The sequence below is a fragment of the Branchiostoma lanceolatum genome, chromosome 15 (genome assembly GCF_035083965.1).
Source record: "Branchiostoma lanceolatum isolate klBraLanc5 chromosome 15, klBraLanc5.hap2, whole genome shotgun sequence".
Classification (NCBI taxonomy): domain Eukaryota; kingdom Metazoa; phylum Chordata; class Leptocardii; order Amphioxiformes; family Branchiostomatidae; genus Branchiostoma; species Branchiostoma lanceolatum.
In genome coordinates, this window is record NC_089736.1 from 16,833,518 (window position 1) to 16,857,617 (window position 24,100).

A 24,100-nucleotide genomic window follows, 5' to 3' on the forward strand; every position below is an offset into this window, starting at 1 on the left:
AATCTATCTAGTCGTTTAAAAAACATTAGCAAATCTAAAAACGAAACTCAAAAAGCACGTTCAAACCTCACTTTTTTACAGTAGATGATTTTACATAGAAAGGATAAAATTCCCATCGTACCCGTGGCAACTTTTCCCATCGTAACAGTGCTTCGCGTCGTCGAGATGTTTTCATCTTTTGATTCTGTTGAAAACATAATTAAAACACGTAAGAGGTTAGCACATTCCAGGTGATCTGGCCTAGAAATGTTCAGTTTTCAGTATATATGAAGGGATACTTTTCCCGCTGCTGCTGGTGATGAAGATGATGGTGTGCTGGTTGTTTTAATGTCATTGGATATCTTAACTTCGACGCAATGCAATATTTGGCGCATTAACGTCTTACATTCATAGTAATAACAATCAAGTGTCTGATAAGGTAATTAGGTCCCTTTCAATGGTCATCATTTGAAATCACTGAAAATAGTACATGTGCATGAGACCATGATGTGGGACAGGTGGACATATATATATACATTCTCTCAAATAAAGAATCGATAGAAAATCTTGTAACCCTAAATACTGTTACCAGTTAACATTAAAAATACATCATTGCATAGTATTGTGCATAGACGTTGTGATACTAAACAATGTGTTGTACCACCTTTGGCGTACCTTATAGATGAGTCGCCAAAAGATAACGATCAGTACCACCTTCAGCGGCTGGACAAGGAGAAGGTCAGTGAGGAAGGACACGAGGAAGGCGAACAGCCAGGCCTCGGCCCTCCTCCTGCCGTACTGCACGCCGTACAGCAGCGTGAACAGGGCCGACAGGGTGACGATGGCAAACACCAGGAACCACGCTGGGACATACAACACGCACAGCGTTAGACATCGAGTAAATAAACGAGGTGCATAGGAGATATTTAGATGCTCTGTGAGTTGAGTTTATTGAGTTTATTGAGATACCCTTAGGCCCCTCTAGGGGGCTAATCTTCCAGGGCTCATAAACACTACATGTACATCACAAAGTACATACTACACATAATTACATATTTACATACAGGTAAAAGCAGGTATAATTGAAGAAAAGGATTGGCTGAGGTCAGAGGTCAGAAGATAATTATGACTGAAACCGTCAGTCGACATATCTGTGCATTTCTAGTTTTGTCATATTGCAAATTATGTGTAGTGCATTTTCGTACTAGCTCTAACAGGGGATAGGACATGCATCCAGCAGGAATGTGCAGACAGAATTAAACATAAAATATCCTGCAACCTTTTTTAAAAACTTTGATCTATCAGTGTTCCTGACGTCTATTTAGCCTTTCGAAACTAGCCACTTGGCTCAAATTCAAAGAGAAACACCAGAAACAGTCCTTCTGACTATAGAACTGTCTGTAAGATTAGCACGTTGTAACACTGTAAGACAGGGTTGTAGGAAGGGCGATAGCACCTACCAACAACGACAAACCACCACGGAAGACACCCATCGTTCTGATCGACTAGCGTACTGGCCGGTTCTTTTTTTCCTAGAAAAGAAAGTAGTTACCGACGGTTAAGTATTCAACAAACAAAATACAATTGTACTAATACATTCGAACCATATGAAACTTTTGAACATACAAATGAAAAAAAAAAGTCTATGTAAATAAGCCAAACTACAGTCATCGATGGGCACATTGTATAATGAGAAATGCAACGTTCTTCTTAATGCCTTATACTTCGACAAAAGTGATTTTATCCATTCAGCCCTATCGGTAACGATCTTGTATAAGTACCATTGTTATTGTACTTATTTAATAAAAAAAAAGATAAAATTCAGGACAAAGCCGTCTAAGTAGGTTGAGCAACAACAAGGCAGCCAAACTAAAATTAAATTAGTAACATGCTTTTTATCTACTAAACAACGAATGGTAAGGGACACCGATTTTTTTGCGATTTCTAGTCTCATCCTAGTTAGTGTACAGGACCTGGCATGCTCTCCCTGGTTAATGAACTAGGATGTCATGCAGGCAACAGTATATACTGTTAAGCATGATAATGTCCACATTTTACTGGAACCTTTATAACGTAAACAACGGAAATGTAACTGACTGATTTGATTCACTTGAAGCGCACCTGTTCTGGGGTTCATACGGTCCATTTTCTCGTGACGCTCCCCTAGTGGTGCCGTGCTTCCAGTTTCAGAACTGACACAAGTAGTTTCCAGACAGGAGACGCTTTTCTTTTTCGTGTTGTAATAGTTGCCGAATGGTCGATAAACCCCTGATTGAATTATGTTGTCTAGATTGCCAGTTTTCTGTCGTCGTGTTGAGATGTTCCGGAACATCAAAACGATGACGACATTTGGCGGGAAAGCAATCAGAGTGCACATCAGTCCTATCATTACCTGTAGGGGCAATGTTTTAAACATTAGATCGTTCTGCAAATGTTGCATCTGAGATATAACGTAAGTATTGAAAAGTTCAGACAATATAAAGATACAGTACAACACCGTACATAGCATTCGATGATTATGGCTGCCAATGCTGTGACCTTTGCGTTACCAGTGACTGTATGTTTTCCTTCGATAGGAAACGTTGAAAAAACTTTTTAAGGATCAAAATACTTTTGAACAACAAATTTTACAACCCTTATCATTCCTGGCTAACAACAAAATATTTTAGGCTTTTGTCAGTGTTCAGTAAAACCTGCCAGGGACGAAGGACTAATGAAATCTCGTCTAAGAGCACAGGTTATAGAAAAGGATAAAAGCCCATTAAAAAGTTGTCCCATTGGCCGGACGATCATTGTGTAGAGGTGGGCACATAATTATACAGTTTGGACGATATAAAGAGTACACATACCGTTTGTAAACTGATGTTTAGTGGGATTTTGGAGCCCCCTATGTTGATGATGAGGTCGTCTGTGCTTTGCTGGAAGAACATGATGTTTGTGGCCATCACAGACATGAGGAGGGAGAAACAGCACGACACTCTCTGCGCACGCGTGAAAGTGCTTCCCGATGGAGGCCGTACAACCGATGCCCACAGATGGTGCTCCAGTAAACGGTTCGTGCTTCCAGCGCGAAAAATGTTACGTTGTTGCCTGCGTAACTATGGAAACAAACAAAATAGGCCATTGGCTTATTGAAAAAATAGTTTTGATTAGAAATTCTCCTTAAACCATACGGTCGTTTCAAAATGCACCGGTCTGATACATGCACATGTATAGACTATTTGGCAAAATACATGGTAAATAGGAGATTTATAAAGAACAATCATTGAAGAATTATTTAAGTAATTGGAATTCGCAAATAAGAATAGAGAAACAAATGAAAGATTCAAGTGTACGTAAAAGCTACATCTTTATTGCACAACACATTTGCGAGAATGGCACAATCGCTCACAAAAATGCTATGCGACTAAATGATTTGGTAAAAATGCGATGAAAGTGGCAGAAAAGCTAAAGAAAATAAGTCAACATTTTTTTATAATTTTTCTATTCAGTAAATACATAAATAAATACAAATAAATCATACGATGCATTTGCTTACACATTAGTACATGTTAAGGAGAAGTAAATAGTGATATACAGAGTCAAAACATATAGTTACTACTCTTACCTTCTTGTTCTCCCTGATATCTCTCCCTCTTGCCCATAACAACGCTATAACATATATGAGAAACGCTGTGCCGACTGTGACCCACACAATAAAGTTGGTAGTGATGTCCTTTGGGATCTTCAGAAGGGCCGCCCTGACGTCAAGCGGGTTTGGAGCCACGAAGCATCCAAACGAGGTGAGATGGTCACATAGGCAATGCAGATGATCTCTTGTTGTAAGGGAGCCAACCTAAGTTGATAGTCAATAGAACGAATGTTACATATCAATTTGATTTTTTCATGACATCATGACACGAGGAGACAAATACCATAACCACGTACATATTCTGACCAATGTTTTATTGTAGAAATATCATTAAGGGCTCTAATCAAAATGTGGTCATGTTGTGCTCTGATGTCTACGGATGCTTGATTATCATGTAGTATTCAAGTACGATAGACACGGCTACTGACAGTTACTCCATTTTCTATTCTTGTAGCTTGGAGGCATGCTAGGCGGAGTGATCTTTTTACCTATGAGTGCTTAGTGTACAGTAGTCCGGAAGTAATGGGGACAAGGCCCCCTAGCTGAAATCCTTCTGCCTGGTGATTGTGTAACATAAACATATAACAGGTCATTTGACCCATCAATCATTAGAACAGTTTCCATACGGTAGTTGCAGGACAAAATAGCTAGGTGTTGGCACAGTGCACCACGGAAAAAAGAGATTCACGACTAGTCGTAAAAATATCATTTTGAAGTGAATGATGAGAGTTGGATAAAAGGATTATGCTCTATAGTATAATTTTTTATAACCAGCCATTCCTTTTTCTATTTAGATTTAAGACACAAAGCAAGCTATAACAATGGGCACTTTAACTTGCTATATCGTAATCTAATGAAACAATGTACTTTGGTCTTACCTGAAGCTCAGTTTTGTTACGTAGAATTGTGAAATAAGGAATTGTTTACCTCACAACCGATGTCGTCCCACTGATGTTGTTCCTCATCAAAGAAGAGACACCTAGCGGATATGATGGTAATGCTGTATCTAATGGTGAAGTTCCCATTTGTGTCATTTGGTTGAGGTTCGTGTTGAACAGCTTAAAAAACAAACAAAAAATATCTTATGTTAATAGAAAACTTTAATCAATTAACGTGGATATTTTTGAATCTAATATTTTCTTTTTTGGCGCCAAATACATGTACATAATGTTGTGAAGTAAAGAAGACATTGGGAAAAATGAGCAAAGTGGCAATAACTAATTAGTTTTACAGAAACTGCTAATGTGATAGGATATATAATAACCGTAAGGCGCAGTAATACGTTTTTCATTTTGACGAAAAACGGCCGGTTGCAACTCATCTAGCTTATGGGACACTTTATTCTTGATATGACCCAATTTCCACCTTTTTCCCTTCAATAGGTTTAACCTATACCAAATGTTGCTAGCCAAATAAGCTATTTTCCAGTCAGATAGATTAGATCACGATAGCTTAATTTTCTTTTTCAAATGCTATCTTCCACTGTGATGTAATGGAAAGCGACTGGGGGTATCATATACGTATTCTTGCTTTCAGTTTATCAACACCTACCTGGTGCAATCAACGTTAAGATTGGCACCTAAAACATAGCCGTCTTGGTAAAGATAGACATGATACAGACGGAATCATACCTAATGACCATTGGGAGTCTTCTTCAGAGATGTTCAGCTCCTCCTGCGACAGAAACCAACTAAAAGAATCAGCTGTAACGTTCAATCTTCTGGACCACTCAGGCGATATCGTCGTCAAAGGCAACGTAGTATTCCACGTGTGATCATCAGGCGAAACGTCTGCTCCCTGTTTTAAAAAGAGTTGCAAGGAAACATGGTCCGCTTGGGACTCCAGGATGACGTGAAGAGATGTTCTCGGCTCGCTGATGTTGAAGTTGTGAATCTGGTAAGGAGAAATAAAAGAGTTCTAAGTGTGGGGAAGCGCCCGTCTTATGAACAGCAAAGGTTAGATAATGCAGGGTCAGTTTTTTTTTCTCGTTTGTACTGTAGCAGTTATACAAGCCAGTTCAGAGTTTTATCTACGCATGCTCAGTATAACACAGTGTGGGTAGTGTATCGAAGGCACCGGAGATGTAGACAATGTATGGTTAGCGATGTATGAAGAATGATCAAGAACTTTTAAACTAGAGAAATAACATTACATGTGTGGTTCAAGCTGTGAACCAGCTTATTGCATTGGTATATTCAATGCTAACACAAGGATTGCTATTATCAATGATGACAATAGACGTTTGCTTTAGCAACAATGCCATTGCCGTACACTCTGTTTCACTAGGCAAGCAACATTATAGACAAAAGTCTGAATAAACTATGGCTAATTAGTTTACTTACAGTGATGTTCCGGCTACTGCTGGGTTGTGTCTTGCCGATGACGACTATATCGTTCTCCCGGTCGGCCCGTGGGGTTATCAGCTGTATCCTCGCGTCCTTCCCCAGGTCTTCAAGGCGTTTTATTTTCCCTTCATTCCCCTCAAAGGAAAGCGCCTGCACCCCTGTCCGTACGTCATCAGCATTAGGAGAGTACGAAAACGGGTTTTGCGTGGTCCAGAAGGTCTGAAAGACGTACACAGTATCAAGTTCCAGTGGGTATACTGAATCCTAAAACTGGTCTAAACAATTATAAACCTTTGATTGCGAATTTAAACAAAAATAACGTTGAGTTATAATGCCGTGAATTATAAGAACATGTAGGTATGCCTGTACACACATTGAAAAAACTGCGTCACGGAGTTGTTAATTCATTTGTGGACTTTAACACACACAGATCTGGAATATGTAAAAAGCTGCGCTTTTGATGCAAAGATTGCAGAATTGGGATGTTGTATTACAGCGGGATTATTGTTATAAGAATAAATAACTCAAGCACCTTGGAACCAACACTATCGTCACTTGAACTGAAGCAACCGAGTCTCTCAGCAGCCTTCCCGGGTAGATAGAAGAAGGCCCGGCTCGTCTCGACAGTTTGAATGGTTCGTTCGGCAAGCCTGTCACAGCTCGTGTTGGCCAGACTTAGGAGGAAGTCCTTTGACCGAAGCAATGTTGGTTTGTCATCTCGCGTTTTTCTTGACAACAAAACGCTGGCGAACGTCTCTATTGTGTCCAACACTCTAGTAGTGGTCTCTTTGTTCTGAGAAGCGAGAAAATTATGATGTGATTAGAAGATCATTCATATTTGTTTGAAAAGAAATAGAACACAAACGCGTAATATCTGACTTGATCAGCAAGAGAAGACCATCAAGTGCGAGGAAAAACAACTGCAATATGGTACAAACAGAGAATCATAAAGATATTCTAACCTTCTCTACTTGGTCAAGACTAGTTGTCTTATTTCCATTCTTGTCCTTCGTCTCTATGGCCTTGATGTTGGAGGCATTGAGGACATTTACAGCAACTGAAGTAAAAATATGAATAATTAAGGTAAAAGTTAGCGATCCAAATCCGCAGACAACGCAGTACCTTAAACAGGGACAGGGGGCGTCACTATCTCAAGCCTGTATATGACTGTGATAATCAACATCAAGTCACGTGACAGGAGAACTCCAAGACGAGACTCACAGGAACACCGGGTTGACGAAGAGACAGAGTTCGTCTCGAAAGCTCCCCGTAGCAATCTTTGTACGTTGTGTGTGATGATTAAATGTTTGTCAAAAATAGGGTAAAAGTTATTTCAATTTTCCTTATAGACTGCATTTGCTGGCCCATCCTCTAGCTGAGAATGCTGGATATTGTAAGGAGTGAACAACATCATCATGATACGATACGACGTATATTGGATACGCGCAAGCATACACGGTACGTACGCATATTTGCATTGCCATGTTGATAAATTATTTGCCTTCTGCATTGCTCATAATTCCATGACGCGTTATAACTGTTATGTCATTTTACCGGTTAAAAAATCACAAATCATTGCTTATACAGAAATGACGGTTTGTAATTCATCCTTTACAGCACCATAGAATGGCCCGTATTTCCATTTATGAATTAGCCAAGCGTCGTAGCAGGTAGACTTTTTTCAAGAAGAGGCTCACTAGTGCACATATTAAAGTCCGTATGAGTTGCGTATCTACGTTTTTTGTTGTAGGTAAAGCATTCGGCGGAAAAATCTTCCTTTTTTCGGTCCAATAACCTGGCTGCACAAAGGTGGGTCAAAGTAGAAAGCAACTTCTTTTTTGCAAACTTTACGCAAGCCAAGATGTTGATACGCAGCTCATACAAATTGAATATAAGCACTATTTTTAACTGTTTTTAACTTTTGTACGAAATGTTAGCAAATACCTGTCAACATGTGTGCTGAGAGAACTTCTAATTCCTCCGTACCACTCTCGTCTGACTCGTCCAGAACCCAATCACTTATCGCCTCCAGTGTGGTTGAAGTATTGACCTGTTGTGAGACGTTCAATCTTAGAAAGTCCCCATTGAAAGCATTAGATATATAAGACCTATTGTGAATATCTGATATATGACTTATAGATTTGTTGTGTGGTTTAACTTGGTTCATTTACTTTGAATTTATTCGTTCGATTTGTGTGTGTGTGTGTGTGTGTGTGTGTGTGTGTGTGTGTGTGTGCGTTTGTGTGTGTGTTCGTGTGTGTGCACGCGTGCGTGTTTGTGTGTGTGTGTGTGTGTGTGTGTGTGTGTGTGTGTGTGTGTGTGTGTGTGTGTGTGTGTGCACGAGTGCAGTAAAAGGAGCACACTGAAATGTACTGGACCTGGGCGTTGTTGGAGAGTTCTTCCGGAACTGCAGTGATGTGTTCTAAGCTCGTCAGGACCTGCCGCGCCTGCTCCAGGGCGGTCACCTCCACCTGCTGCACAATGCCCGCCATCTCCTCCCGAATCTGCCCCGAGATAGGAGATATGTCAGCAGTAGTTTAATCTAATTGAAAAGTCCCTTTAACCGCCTTGTAATATTTCAAGTGCAGTACTTGTCTGTAACCTTTAGACTGTATTATTGGTCTGTAACTATATATATACTGTATGCAGTCTTAGTGAGGGACATTTATTTTCAGTCTTGTCTGTTGATTTAGCGAAATAAGACGAAATGTATGTACTAAGAAGAGACAGCACACAGAACCTGGATCCTTTCCTGCGTCTCGGTGTCTGTTGTGTTCTCCTCTGCATTTAGAACAGACGACACGCTAGCGATCACCGCAGTGGTCTTCTGCACATCTTTGGTGGTGGTTACTTCTTCGGCAAAGTCTCGGACAGCCGAAATTACAGGCGGCCTCACCTAGGATAGGTAACGTCAAGGAAATCGAGATAGTCAATGTTGACTACTTATTCCATAAGGAGATTTGTTGAGGTTCGAGTTGAAATGCAAGGAAATGAAAGTAATTCAGATGGAGAAGTTCAATAAATGAATAAATAAAAGACGCAAACACAGAAACATACACACACAAACACCCACCCACCCCCACACACACACACACAAACACACTCATACACACGTATACATACTTACACAGGGAAAAACAAGATAGGGCAAGCACACGCACACACACACACATACACACACACACACACACACACACACACACACGGGGAAACGAAAGAGCGCGCATGGACACACACACGCACAACACACATACGTACACACACATACACACACACGCAGTTATGAATTCGAACTACATTATAAACGTACCGTAGGTGGTGAAGGCTTGACACTCACAGAGCCACCATACCTATCAACCACGTTCACCAGTAGAGGGAGGGAATAATTCTTCTCTCGGATTCCAAGGGGAAGCTTCAACAACGCTGTACAGTTCTCCTAAATTAAGAAAAAGACGTCACACCCTTGACGTTATTTTCCCCGTCTTCTCACAAAGTCAATGCTTTTGAACCGGTATTTTTTACATTTAGTAGTGTCGTCCTGACAGAAATATCGAAGATACAAACGATACCTTTCTTTGAGTTTCATATCATAACATTATCATCATCATTGCACGTCTTATTAAAGCAATGTCTTTGGCAGCATACATGGCCTCTAATATTCACGACACAACAAATTCAAATAACTGAACTAAACATCTAATGTTATGGCAACAAAATACGATGTCCTTATTCCAAAAAGATTTAATATGCCACATAAATACTAAAAGCAAAGTTAATAATGTGAACGCTGTTTTTAAAAAACAGATAATGACTTACTGGTCCAGTATAGAGGAGATGGAAGACAGATGTAGAGGTGGTGTTCACAGATGCGATGTCGATGTCAGTTTCATACAGAAAGTTGTAGGTTAGCGGTTTATCAGGGTCTTGAAAACCTAAAAATCATACGGATTTCATCAATATCAAAGAATGGGAGGATACATCCTTATCAGAACTCTCAGAGCAAAGCAGGGAAGGACCCTGTCACACTTGTGCGTATATACAAGTCCGCAAGCGTTGCGTATTAACACTGGTTTAAGTAAGGCTTGCGGAGAAAATGTTTTCTACTTTGACCCACCGTTGTGCAACCTAGTGATCGAACCTAAGAAATCACTTATTGGGCTGCAAACTTAACTTTAACCAAAAACATGTTAATACGCAACTCATACGGACTTGTATATACGCACAAGTGTGACAGGGTCTTAAACGAAGAGTCTTTAAAGTGCCCTGGGCCTGGTGTCCGTTAGACAATAAGAATGTTAGAGCCCTTTCACACTGCTATTCAACTACGGATGGGTTCTGTATTGACTTTTCTTTGGTTTAGGGAAAGCATGCTGCCGAAGTCATTTTACGGCTCGATAAGCAGACTGCAGAAGGGTGGGTCAAAGTAGAAAATAACTTTTCCTCGCAATCTGTACCTAAACAACAAAAAATATGTCAATAGGCAACTCATGCAGACTTGAATATATATACGGTGTATAAGGGCCCTGTCACACTTGTGCGTGTATGCAAGTCCGCATGAGTCGCGTATCAAGTTTTTGTTTTGGGTTAAGTTTGCAGCCGAAGAAGTCATTTATTTGGTTCGATGACTAGCTGCACAACGATGGGTCAAAGTATAAAACAACTACTTCCCTGCAAACTTTACATAAACCAAAAAAAAAAAGTTAATGCGCAACTCATACGCACTTGAATATACGCACAAGTGTGACAGGACCCTTAGAACCAAAAGCCCCCCTCCCATACTTATTCGTACATGCAAGTCTGCATAAGTTTTATATTAATACTTTTCTTTGGTTTAGGGCCCCTCACACTTGTGCGTATATGCATGTGCCTCATAAATATTATTTTTTGCTTAAGGTGAAGTTTGCAGGGTTGATTTTACTTTAACGCATCGTTGTGCAGCCTGGTTAGCAAACCAAAGAAATTACGTATTCGGCCGAAAACTTTACCTAACCGAACAACATATTAATGCGCAACATGTTCATGCGGACTTGCATATACTCACAATAAATGAATAATAAAGTGAGGGGCTTTTAGGTTTGAATATTTTTTCGGTTCGATAAACAGGCTACATAAAGTAGAAAGCAGTGCGTTAAAGTAGAAAACAAGTGCGTAAATTTATATCTTCCCCTTTCATTGTGTAGTGAATAGGTGAAACTTTCTTACAACTAGTCTTTACATTCCCATACCTATGCAGCATATCATGAAGTCGTCTACCGAGGCTGTCCCGCTAGGTGGCGTTATTGTACAGAGTCCGACACTGGGGGGTCCGTTGGTGGTGAATGTATACTCAGCGTAGCCCGTGAGGTTTGTCGGGATCTCTGTTATATTGACTCTTATTGTATAGTCCCCAGGCTGGAAATACAGACAGCGTATTAGTCATAAATTAACTTCACTTACATTTCACACGAAGAAATACAATAGATACAGGAAGATGAAGTAATGGCAATCATCTTAATATTATTTTGTATACCTTTGCCAAGAAGTTTATATTAGTTGTATTTTTTGTTATAGTGTTGTTTGTAATGATGAAACGAATTTGTTAATGAAAAAACGTCAAATCAGGAAGCCATGACTGAATTGTTATGAATATTTACGAGAAGATTTTCCGTCTGAATTTTAAGGTATCTTGATTTAAAAAAACAAATACATAATACTTTGTATCTTCCTGAAACTGCAACGGAACTTTCTAATTTTGTATCTTGTGCTCCGAACAAGCTATGGACACGTTGTTTGTCTGTTGGAAAGCTCTCGTTTCTAGCTTCCGTATGCACATTTTTCGTTGTCTGTGCGTTTTTTGTGCCGTGTCAATAGAAGGGAAGGCATTGAGTGTGAATATATCATAGAACATGAGAGGGCATAAAGTCATTGATAGGCTTCTTATTCAAGGTAGGTATTATTTTGGTCTGTCCATTAGTCAGTCTCTTCGCATGTGTATGTTTTCCATCTGCTAGTTACGTTCACAGAAACATGACATGTACAGGAAGCGATCGAGGACACATGTAATGTAAATCAAAACCTTATTTGCATAATCATTTAACTAAGCACGGCAATTGATAATTTACGGAGGGACGAGATCTTCAATCTCTTGTTACAACTGGCACTGCCGTTACCTACCTGAGTAAAGATGTTGGCCTTCATGACCAGATAGTCCTGATCACGTTCATTCAGAAGACTGTTGTCGTAGTCCATGTCCGTCCACTCTGTATAACCGGCGGGACTAGCAACAAGTGCCCACCAGTACGTGTAGCTGAAGTCACCTAAACCAGCGCATAGTCACGGAGTTTGAATTCAGGTATTGATTAAGTTGAAATGGTTCAAGCAAACATTTTAAGTAATAATTTATAAAATAAAACTTAAACCTTTTATCAAATTTGATGCTCGCGTGTGCAATTATTCCAAAATATGGAAGTAAGGTGGACTCTAGCAAATGAACGGTATTACTTGCCTATGAATTGTATATATTTGCCTGTACTCTTAAATCCTTGTCAGTATGTTTACATGAACGAAAAAGGGACGAATAAGATGTTACATCTAATATCGTGATGCTACCCGCCGTGTTTTTTTTTTTTTTTATTGTAAAAGAACATCAACCTTACCGGACTGGTCTTCACAGTTCTCACAAACGGACACCAGCTTCATCTGTTCCCCTTCCTTTATAACAGGTCCACATGTGCCGTGCAGCTTTTCACAGCTAAGAGAAGAATACATAACATTTTAAGGCAAGATTAAGGCCGTGTTTTCCAACAAAAAAATTTGACATTTGTTTAGGTAGGTCAAACTTCAGTTTTTTTAAAGGAATGAACAATCAATCACTTCTGTTACGTCACAGTTTCATCATTACTATCATCCACTGCTTTCTGCATACGCAGTCCTAAAAATGTCACGTTTTGCATATAGAACACGTGACTAGGTTACAAGTGGGCGTTATATCATTGACAAAGAGTGAAGTTGTATAGTCCAAAATTGTGTGTAGGTCGATTCTTTTTTTTTTAATGGAACCAATGAGGTTATAGTTGAACTTACAGATCAAACTTTGCTTTAGATTTCTATCAAGTCATGCTCGAACAAATATGAAATTTGAACCAAATATCGTAACATTCCCGTAAAGTTCCTTCTAGGTTTAAAAAACGGATTTAGGTTGCTGGTGTTCAGGTGAACCTACTGTGTCTATACCATTTTTTTTTTATTTAGCATGAATTCTACAAACCTACGATATAACTTTTATATTTTGAAACAATAGTAACCTTACGTCTATTTTACATAGCATGGCTAAATTTGGAAAAACTATAGAAATGCTTTAAAAAACCTACATTATTTGAGGTCTTGGGATTGACAATTTTTCCGCCTTAACCACTTCGATGATCTGTGTTGCCCTGCCCGGTATCCTCCCTGAGCCCGATACCGCCACAGTGAAGTTGAAAGCACGAGTGAAGAACGACTCTGGTATAACAAAAGTGGCTTTGCCACACGATGGATTCCCCTGTAGCCTTGGACACTCACCCCTGTCTATATTGGGAATGAAATCAAAATACAACATGAACGATGTGTTCTGTTAGATAAACGAATCTTCTGGCTAAAGCGTCTTGGAATTCTTTCTACTGGTATGGCCCCTGGGAAAATATCTACGTATGTATATGTGCTAACAAGGACCAAATGCTGTTAGACTAAAAAGCATATGTAATCTCGTACGTTACTGGAGGCTGTGATGTCTAGTTTCCATAGTAACGTTGTATGCTGAGTTCCAATCGGACTAACTTCCATAGTGAGACTCCTGGGCTTCTATTGGTCTTTTTTATTTATTTTTTAGATTAGGCTCCTTGAATGAAAGTGAAAGGACACGAAATCGCATAGCAAGGGATGAATCTGAAAGAGATTGTGTAACACAGGCTGATTGATATTATCGAAAAAAAGCTGTATGAAATGTAAAAATCTTGCTAAAGGTGCAATATGACCGAATTTGTTTTTGCAATACCCACCGGTTAGAGTGTTACAACTCCAGTCGTATGTCAAGTCGCAACTGCTGAGCAACCCGTTCGGATCAGACGACAGTGTTGCAGCGTCGAGCGTCAGACTTCCTGCCCCAGTCTGCCGTCTGGATCCGCCCAGGATCCCCGCCATCAGCGGAGAATACGTCACAGTAATGCTAGTTGATGTTTGAGAGGAAAGTGCTATCCCGTGATCGTCTACAGCCTCAACCGTTAGGTAGAACGCGACCCTACCAATGCCCATCGTGTTGGGCGAGACAACTACATCTGCCTGGTTACGAGGGAGACTGTTCAAACGGTTTCGTGTTCTTACATCTGGGCTGTCAAACGTCCAATTATAGCTTATCTTCTTGATACTATCGAGGAGACATTTTTGTGAGTAGTCGATCACGCTGTTTAACTGCAACCGGTCAGTTCTCTGTATAGTCCTCCCTCCTCCCCGGATGTTCACAATCGGTCTGCAGAAGCTGCATCTGTAGGAGCCTCGTGTATTGACACAGACGGAGTCTTCACTGCAGCTATCAACACCCAGGGTACATTCGTCGACATCTGAGATGAAATAAAGGCCGTCAATTGCACATGACACATCAAGCTGAAAATTACTTTGAATAAAAACAATGTTACTTATGTTTACCACACCATTTGTTCATGATGTTAGTATCTTTTACAATTTAGATTTGTTTTCGGTAATCATACAGCAATGTTGATGGTCTTGTGTGTTCTGTGTAGACTGGGCCAACTTAAAAACAAACAATTCGTCAGAGTTAGATTGGGCTATCTAGCCTTTGAAAGTTTGATAGAACCAACTCGTTCTTTTATTGATTTCTTTTTAACCCTTAACTATGTGTAAGTATTTGTTGGACGCGAATTATCGTACTTTTCTTAGAGATATCAATATACTTTATTCCTTTACTACACTGAAACTGGACTAAATTATTCTGTTGTAAACTTAAAAGAATCCGAATTCCCTACCCTCACACTCTGCTCCATGCGTTCTATTGTACCCCGCGCGACATTCACATGTCCATGTTGAGTCTCTCTCTACGCATCTCTCCACATCTTCACAATGGCAGCGCGCCAGAGCTGGATTTGAAGATAGTTGACTGGTTACATTTTGTAAATTTTATTGCTGCAGTTAGAAAGCACATGGCGTTGTTTATATGAGATGACCATGTCTTGTTCAACACTTTCACAAAGTCAGGCATTCGGGGCTCTTTCTTCTTACATGGACGATTCACTACGTATTTGTAAGTCTTCCTCAAAAGTTGTCCTTGAAAGACAGTCTGTAATTTTTTGGTTGGATGAGCGTCTGTGAATTTCTGAATTTCGGGGAAAAAAGGATGACGATGACAATGGATGTCCGTATACGTTGATACTGCATCGAGGAGAAGATATCTTATTCTAAGACTTCAATGATATGAGCGATATGTATATGTGTAGAGTTCAGTAGAGTGTCTACATACCTTTGGCTCCAAAGACAGTGTAGTTACCCTGCACGGTGAGGTTACCAATCCTGTCGTCAACAGTTGCATTTAAGATGCGCATCTTCAGCTCAGGTATGGTGTCCACGGTTAGGTTTAACTCGTACACTGCTATAAGACTTCCAGGACTGTGAAAATTGTGCATAAAAGAGAAAATACTAAAAAAATGCATTTAGGCTTATACATGTGTCACCAAAAACTAAGTTTCTTTCATGTTAGATATATCTGCCACTTTAGAAATATGTTTGAAAATATATCTCAATGCACTCCTGCATATATAAGCTGTGTATATCTGGGGGGGGGGGGGGGTTAAAGATGTCTTAAAACACATTGTTTTACAAAATTGCCTCTATATTCATGTAACTTAGTTGAAATTGAAATACAAAGGTAAGGGCAGGCATTCATTATATCCTTACGTAGAAGATTCCATTTCTCGCATTGAAGGAGATCATTTCATATATATATATACCTTACACATATAAATAAAGGATTGAAAAGAGCACAAACTCGACTGGGGGAGAGAAAAACATAGATATAATGTTGTCGTACCCCAAACGACACTATGATTATGTAACATCTTACCGGAATCTTAATACACGCATGTTTTCCACTCCATCGTCATAATTGTCAGGCCTGCCATCGTTATCGTGATCGTACGTCACAAGTAATGACTGTATAACTATCTGGAACTGTGGAAAAAAGTTAGTAATGGATACATTAAAGTTGTTAATTACTTAACAACCTGTTTCTAAACAACAAAATGTTCTAAACATAGCCATAGATCCTATTCGCATAGTAAATCTAGATTTTGAGGTACCTTCCAATAAGCCTAATGTACACTGTGAAATATAACAAACAAACAAACAAACAAAACATACAATCTTTCTGTCTATCTATCTATCTATTGATCTATCTGATTTACCGTTTTTTGTTCAAAAGACACGCAGTGGCGAACAGAATTTACGTCTGATTTTTTGTTTAACCAGACATCTTTGACATTTATAATAATTATCTGTGTGCCGTAAATGACCACGTAACTCCTTTTGTCATTAAAACCCAATATATATATATATATATATATATTTATATATATATATATATATATATATATATATATATATATATATATATATATATATATATATATATATATAAAGCAAAACAACTGTTGGCCTACCGGTGGCAACACAACACGTTCCACCTGTCTGAAAGAAGCTGACGTGATAACCAACAGTTGGACTGTAAATATGATGACCGGAAATCTGCAGGCAAAATGGTACGTGACGACCTCTGAAAAACATGTCAACAGTTTGTTAATAGTACAGGGGTTTTCCTGATAAAGAGTACTCGTAACATGTGGAAATGAAATAACTATCATAAAACGTTATAGATTAGAAAAGTAAAAACTCAAATCATCCTAATCACAACTACCAAAAACAACAATAGGTTGAATATCTTAACCTTCATAAAATATCAAGTTTTTTTATAAACATATTGTTAGAGATTTTGATATTGACAGCAAATATCACGAAACGCAGACAAGTACACAGAGAGAGAGAGATTCAAAAACACATACAGACATAGCAAAAACAACAGACAACGTCAATACTGATTAACAAACAGTAAATAAAGTTTTTAAAACCTTTTAACATACCTGAACAAGTTATACCATTTCCTCTGTAGCCGTGTTGACAGACACATCTGTCCAAATCCTCGTCACAGTATGCCCTTTGGTGGCACTTAAGACTTCCACAGCTCTCTAATTCTGTGAACAAATAGACTCGGCAGTTAAGAAGTTTACCAATATAAAAATGTGTCGAGAAATCCGTCATTGCAGATTGAGATTACGAGTAATATATGGATCAGAGATATGTCAATACTGAGATGGATACTTTGCTATGTGGTATTCAATGTCTATCACGCCCGCACCCACAAGGGCGATTGAGTTCGAGGTCCTCATCGGCAACGATGAACGAACATCATCATCATTTAATGTCTATATATACCTCAACATCAAGTTACGTGACAAGAGAACTCCAAGTCGAGATCTGACGGTAACACGGGGTTGACGAAGAGACAGAGACTTCGTCTCGAAAGCTCCCCAGAGCAATCTTTTTTTATGTTGTGTGTAAGGCTTAAATCTTTGTCAAAAGTCTACATATACCTGTTTCACAGTTGTCGCCTCCATATTCCGGCTCACACGCACAAGTGTATCTGTTCACCCCGTCTGTACAACTTCCTCCGTTTTGACATGGGTTAGGGTCACAATCATTGATATCTGAAAGGTCGACAAGAATTGATGTGCTAGCTGGCACTAATTCAGCTGAATGTAAAACTGTAGGATTTACATGAACAATACTATATTTTCTTACAGTCTTTACGGACAATGTGATTGCACATTAGAAAAAAATGTAACAGTTGTTAATTCGTGTTTTTCCTTTCCAATGGTGTCAAAATATAGTCGTTCCAGAATACCTGAACATCCAGTTCCTCTACCTAGACCATCTCCTGTATATCCAGTGTTGCAGGTGCAAGTTGCATTAAGGGCAGGAGGAGGCTTATCTGTGCAGGTGGCATGCCTGTGACACGGATTACCTGAGCACGCATCACTGTCTGTGGGTAGAAACGACAGACAACATTTAAAGTATGGCGGCCAATACAGCTGAAAAAAAAAATCAGCAACCATTCTTTCCTAGACATTATTCAACAAAATCGATACCTGAACATCCGGTTCCTCTAACTAACCCGTCTCCTGTATATCCAGGGTTGCAGGTGCAAGTGGCATTTAGGGCAGGAGGAGGATTATCTGTGCAGGTGGCATGCCTGTGACACGGGTTAGCCAGGCACCCATCTATATCTGTAGATAGAAACAAATTATAGCACTTAACATGTGGTGGTCGAAACGGAGGAAATGAAATTGAAAATATTCCGCTGTCGATTCATACAGTCGATTCAGAAAAAGAATACCTGAACATCCAGTTCCTCTTACTAGACCATCTCCTGTATATCCGGGGTTGCAGGTGCAAGTTGCATTAAGGGCAGGAGGAGGCTTATCTGTGCAAGTGGCTCGCACATGACATGGATCAGTAGAGCAGGAATCTATATCTGTAGATAGAAATGATAAATTTACAGAAAATGCTTAAAGTGTGGTAGCGGAAACTAAAGAAATCTACCTGTGACAATGAACAGTAACCATGATTTACCGGCCCAGATAAAAAGAGATAAAAAGAGTACCTGAACATCCAGTTCCACTAAGATGCCCATCTCCTGTATATCCAGGGTTGCAGGTGCAAGTTGCATTAAGGGCAGGAGGGGGATTATCTTTGCACGTGGCCTGAACGTGACAAGGATTATCTAAACACGCATCTATATCTGTTGGTGGTGAGAAAATTATAATAGATCATAGACTTGTAAAACAAAATATATCTCGCTTAGGAGTAACTATAATCTGCCATACTGTACGTGGATGCTATCTCAGAGGAACGTTGGAAAAACCTATACCTGAACATCCGGTTTCTTTAATTAGACCATCGCCTGTATATCCAGGGTTGCAGGTGCAAGTCGCATTTATTGCAGGGGCGGGATTGTCAATGCATGTAGCCCGCGCGTGGCAAGGGTTACCTAAGCACGCATTTATGTCTGTGAATAGAAATAACCTACAATGTGTAACGTATGTAGTGGATGCATATAAACTTGGCTGACAAATCAAAAAAAAAATTACAACCATGTTTTCCTAGTCGTTCAAGAAAGCGATACCTGAACATCCAGTTCCTTCAATTAGACCATCTCCTGTATATCCAGGGTTGCAGGTGCAAGTTGCATTCAGGTAAGGAGGGGAATTATCTGTGCAGGTGGTCTGCATGTGACACGGATTATCCAAACAGGCATCTAAGTCTGCAGATTTCAAAACAACAGACAACATTTGAACTTATGGCGGTCGATACATGAGAACTCTTGCAAAAAACAAATTAAAATCTGTCACCATGCTTTCGTAAACAGTCGTTAAAAAACCGATACCTGAACATCCGGTTCCTCTAACTAACCCGTCTCCTGTATATCCAGGGTTGCAGGTGCAAGTGGCATCAAGAGCAGGGGCAGGGTTATCTGTGCAGGTGGCCTGCACGTGGCACGGATCAGCCAAGCACCCATCTATGCCAGTTGTCATTGGCAATGTTGTAACCTACAAAAGGAATTTGCAGTTGCAATAATGCTTTTAATGATTTTTTTTCGTTTCCTTACTATTATGATAGTGTAAGTTTCATGGTTAATTTATCAGTATTTATTGTAAAATGTGGCAAAAGCAATTTTTAAAAAACATTTGAAACCTGGTTTTATGCAGGTGATCGCACATTCATGAGTCGAACACAAGTAATAAGAATGTAAGTTGGTCCCAAAAGAAACATTGGAAAAATTTATCCGCAGGCATAATATTTGCCACCGGCAAATTGTGGCGAGGGGGTGGCGAACTTTCTTTTGATGTTCATTACACAAAGGTGGAATCGTTTTGGGATAGGGTACCATTGCAAGGACAGAAACAAGAGTCCGAAGACCCAAAATCTCCATGAAATTTGTTTTTATATATGATGTGTTTTATTTGCCCTAGTTATTTGTTATTGCCGCTGGTTGTTTTATTTTATGTGCCAGAGGGTATCCACGTAATAGAAACTAGAAAGGCAATATTTTCGGGAAAATGCAGGATATTCCCCTCCAATTACCTACACCTCAAATATGACGTCCTTAGCATTTACTGTCGTGTAAGGGAATTCTGAAGTTTCTGAATAAGTTATGCAAACGAGGTCTGCATTAGCATAATGTATGGTCAGGTGTGTTTACCTTTCGTAAAGGTACCTGCATCTGAAATATGTCATCCGTAGCTTTATGGTAAGGGATATGCATAAATTATGCATAACCCCTCATTAGCATAATTTATGGCCAGGTTTTCTGACCTTTCCTAAAGGTACCTACATGTCAAATATGAAATCAGTAACCTTTACAGTAAGGGAAATACAAGGTAATACCTAAATTATGCAAATAAGGTCCGCATTAGCATATTTCATGGACATGTGTATTCACCTTCCCTAAAGTATGACATCCGTAGCCTTTACGGCAAGGGGTATGCATAAATTATGCAAATGATGCCCTCGTAAGCATGATTTATGACCAGGTTTTCTGACCTTTGCTAATGGTACCTACATCTCAAATATCACATCCGTAGCCTTTACGAAGAAATACACATTTATGCATACATTATGCAAATGATGTCCTCATTAGCATAATTCTTGGACAAGTGTGTTTACCTTTCCTAAAGGTACCTACATCTCAAATATGACATCTGCAGCTATTACGTTAAGGGAAATACAAGTTTCTGCACACATTATGCAAATGAGGTCCTCATTAGCATAATTCATGTCCTGGTGCATTCACCTTTCCTAAAAGTATCTACATCTCAAATATGACATTCGCGGCTTTTACGGTTACGGAAATACAATTTCATGCATGGATTATGCAAATTAGGTTCTCATTAGCATTATTTATTATCAGGTGTATTAACCTGTTCTAAAGGTACTTACTTCTCAAAAATAACATCCGTACTATGAACATAAGGTACATATAACCTTCTGCAATACCATTAGTAGAGCTATCACCTCACATCTACTTGGTTTTGGGCAGAAGAACCACCAGCTGTTGGGACTAAGGGAATACTTGTCCTAGATAAGAGACCAACCGATTCAACAGGTGTGACCTCAAAGCCCATACCCACAATAGAGAAGTGGATATTCCTCATTACTTATGCAAATTCAGTCAAAATTTGCATAATTAGCACTTCAGTTTTTACATCTCTGTCCAACCCACATTCGTACCAAATAGCATGAAAATTTGTCGCTCCTTTCTTCAGTTATTCTCCTTGGAAGGTTTTTGCAAATACGCAATTGAAATTCCAGTGACACATACCAGGGAGCCCAAAACTAAACTTGACCTTTCTCCTCCCAGCACCTACCCACATACCCAATATCATTACAATCCATCCACACGTTCTTCAGATATGCTGATTTTAAGCGTCCGGTTACACAAACATACACACAGGATAACACAAACATACACACACGCAAACACACTGAATTTGCATAAGTTGCACTTCAGTGTGTACATCTCTGCCCAACCTACCTGCGTACCAAATAAAATGAAAATCTGTTGTTACCTTTCTTCAGTTATTCTCCTTTAGAAGATTTTTACAAATAGGCCATAGCAGTTCCAGTGACACAGACCAGGGGGCCCAAAATCGACCTTAACCTTCCTCCTCCCAACACCTACGCACATAGCAAATATCATTGCAATCCATCTACACGTTCTACAGTTATGCTGACTTTAAGCATCCGGCGACACACATGCAAACGATTTTCCATCTTACTTGTTCAAATTCAGTCCTATTTGCATAATTTGCACTTAAGTGTGTACATCTCTGTCCAACCTACCTGTGTACCAAAGAACATAACAATCTGTTGTTCCTTTCTTCAGTTATTCTCCTTAGAAGATTTTTACAAATACGCCATTGCAGTTCCAGTGACACATACCAGGGGCCCAAAAATCGACCTTGACCTTCCTCCTTCTAACACCTACCCACATACCAAATATAATTACAATCCATCTACACTTCTACAGTTATGCTGACTTTAAGCGTCCGGTGACACAAACATAAACACAAACACCAAAAGCACGCAAAACAATATCTCCATGAAAAAGCCTTTTTTTCATGGAGATAACTAAGCTTTATCATAACAAAAGACAGAGTTCTAACCATAAAAGCAATATAGGCTTGAGGCAATTTTTCTCACTTTTTTTCACGACCAACTAACACAGCCCCGGTACCGGTGCTAGACGCATAAAGGTGTGACCATTTCAAATGAGGCACGGTTAAAAAGATAAATGAATAAACATTCTGGAACAGATGTTGGACTAGATCTAAAAACTTTATGCAATGAAGTGTTGTACATTTTTTTTTTAAATTTTGCTACCAGTTAACATGCAGTTAAAAGTCCGTAACGTTATGAATTTATAATTGTCACACACTGTTTTACTGTTTAAGAAGTGATTTCTATCAATGGTTTATCATTATCAAAATCTTAAGCTTTAGATACAATGTTTAAATACATGATTATGATAGGTTCTGGGGAGGAAAAAAAGACAACAAATTTAGTTGGCAATTTAACGAAAGCTAGCATTTTTCAAAAGTTTCTCTTACAAGCTTTGTTGAGATAACTCCTGATGACGACATCTCTTCCGTGGCTGTTAAGGTGGATGTTGCTTCGGTTGTTCGAGCAGATTGTTCCATTGGCTTTTGTGTGGATGAAATGGTTGTATGCAAAGACGTTGCTCGAGCCATGTTCAGAGTAGATTGCTCGATTGTCTTCTGTCTAGTTGAAAGAGTTGTAGGCGATGATGTTGTATTGGAAGTCATCGGTGTCGATCGGTCGGTTGTCGCCACTGTAGTGACAGGCGGTGTAGGTGACGTTGTTGCTTCGCTGGTTTTCAGAGTAGATGTTTCAGTTGTACTTCGTGCAGCTGTAGAGACAGTTGTAGATAGTGACGTTGCGTCAGCAGTTTTCAATGTAGATTTCGCAGATGATATCGCCGTAGACAATGACATTGCGTCAATGGTTTTCAGTGGAGACTTGTTAGTCGTCCTCTGTGTATATAAAATGGCTGTAGGCGACGGCGTTGCGTCAGTAGTTTTGAGTGTAGATTGGGGAGTTGTCTTTATAGATAGAATAGCTGTAGACGATAACCTTGCTTCAGGAGTAGTCAGTAAAGATTTGCCAGTTGTTATTTGTATAGATAAAATTGTTGCAGACGAGGTCGTTGCCTTGGTGGTTTTTATAGTGGATTTGTCAGTTGTCCTTCGTGTAGATGGAATGGTTGTAGCCGATGTCGTTGCTTCAGTAGTTTTTATAGTTGATTCGTCAGTTGTCATTTGTGTAGATAAAATGGTTGTAGGCGATGTCGTTGCCTCGGTGGTTTTCATAGTGGATTCGTGAGTTGTCCTTTGTGTAGAAACAATTGTTGTAGCTAATGTTGTTGCCTCCAGGTTCTTCATAGTGGATTTGTCAGTTGTCCTTTGAGTAGAAAAAATGGTTGTAGGCGATGTCGTTGCTTCAGTAGTTTTCAAAGAAGATTTGTCCGTTGTCCTTTGTGTAGATGAAATGGTTGTAGGCGATTTTATTGCCTCGGTGGTTTTCACAGTAGACTTGTCAGTTGTTCTTTGTGTAAATACAATTGTTGTTGCTGCTGTTGTTGCCTCAGTGTTTTTCATAGTGGATTCGTCAGTTGTCCTTTGTGTAGATGAAACGGCTGTAGGCGAGGTCGTTGCTTCAGTAGTTTTCATACTAGATTCGTAAGTTTTTCTTAGTGTAGATATAATGGTTGTAGGCGATTTTATTGCCTCGGTGGTTTTCATAGTAGATTTGTCAGTTGTTCTTTGTGTAGATACAATTGTTGTAGCTGATGATGTTGTCTCCGTGGTTTTCATGGTAGATTTGTCAGTTGTCCTTTGTGTAGATAAAATGGTTGTAGGAAATGTCGTTGCTTCAGGAGTTTTCATAGAAGATTTGTCTGTTGTCATTAGTGTAGATGAAATTGTTGTAG

The 24,100-nt window shown here is 39.4% G+C and overlaps 1 protein-coding gene across 1 annotated transcript; it reads right to left on the reverse strand.

Moving 5' to 3' along the window:
* Positions 1 to 67: 67 nt before the first annotated feature.
* On the reverse strand, positions 68 to 23,266 carry LOC136420334 (polycystin-1-like protein 2). The gene is made up of 34 exons (XM_066407182.1): positions 22,701 to 23,266; positions 19,478 to 19,640; positions 19,217 to 19,354; positions 18,695 to 18,832; positions 18,428 to 18,565; positions 18,180 to 18,317; positions 17,936 to 18,073; positions 17,625 to 17,738; positions 17,115 to 17,225; positions 16,638 to 16,750; positions 16,043 to 16,149; positions 15,443 to 15,588; positions 14,952 to 15,062; positions 13,971 to 14,528; positions 13,305 to 13,500; positions 12,591 to 12,685; positions 12,109 to 12,251; positions 11,181 to 11,346; positions 9,772 to 9,887; positions 9,266 to 9,391; positions 8,696 to 8,851; positions 8,334 to 8,459; positions 7,900 to 8,005; positions 6,918 to 7,012; positions 6,488 to 6,748; positions 5,953 to 6,174; positions 5,242 to 5,503; positions 4,538 to 4,668; positions 3,587 to 3,814; positions 2,829 to 3,077; positions 2,101 to 2,371; positions 1,440 to 1,511; positions 655 to 842; positions 68 to 184 (listed from the first exon to the last, which is right to left on the reverse strand). The coding sequence occupies exons 1-34, from the start codon at positions 23,103 to 23,105 to the stop codon at positions 68 to 70; spliced, it is 5,844 nt and encodes a 1,947-aa protein (XP_066263279.1). The 5' UTR covers positions 23,106 to 23,266.
* Positions 23,267 to 24,100: the final 834 nt, after the last annotated feature.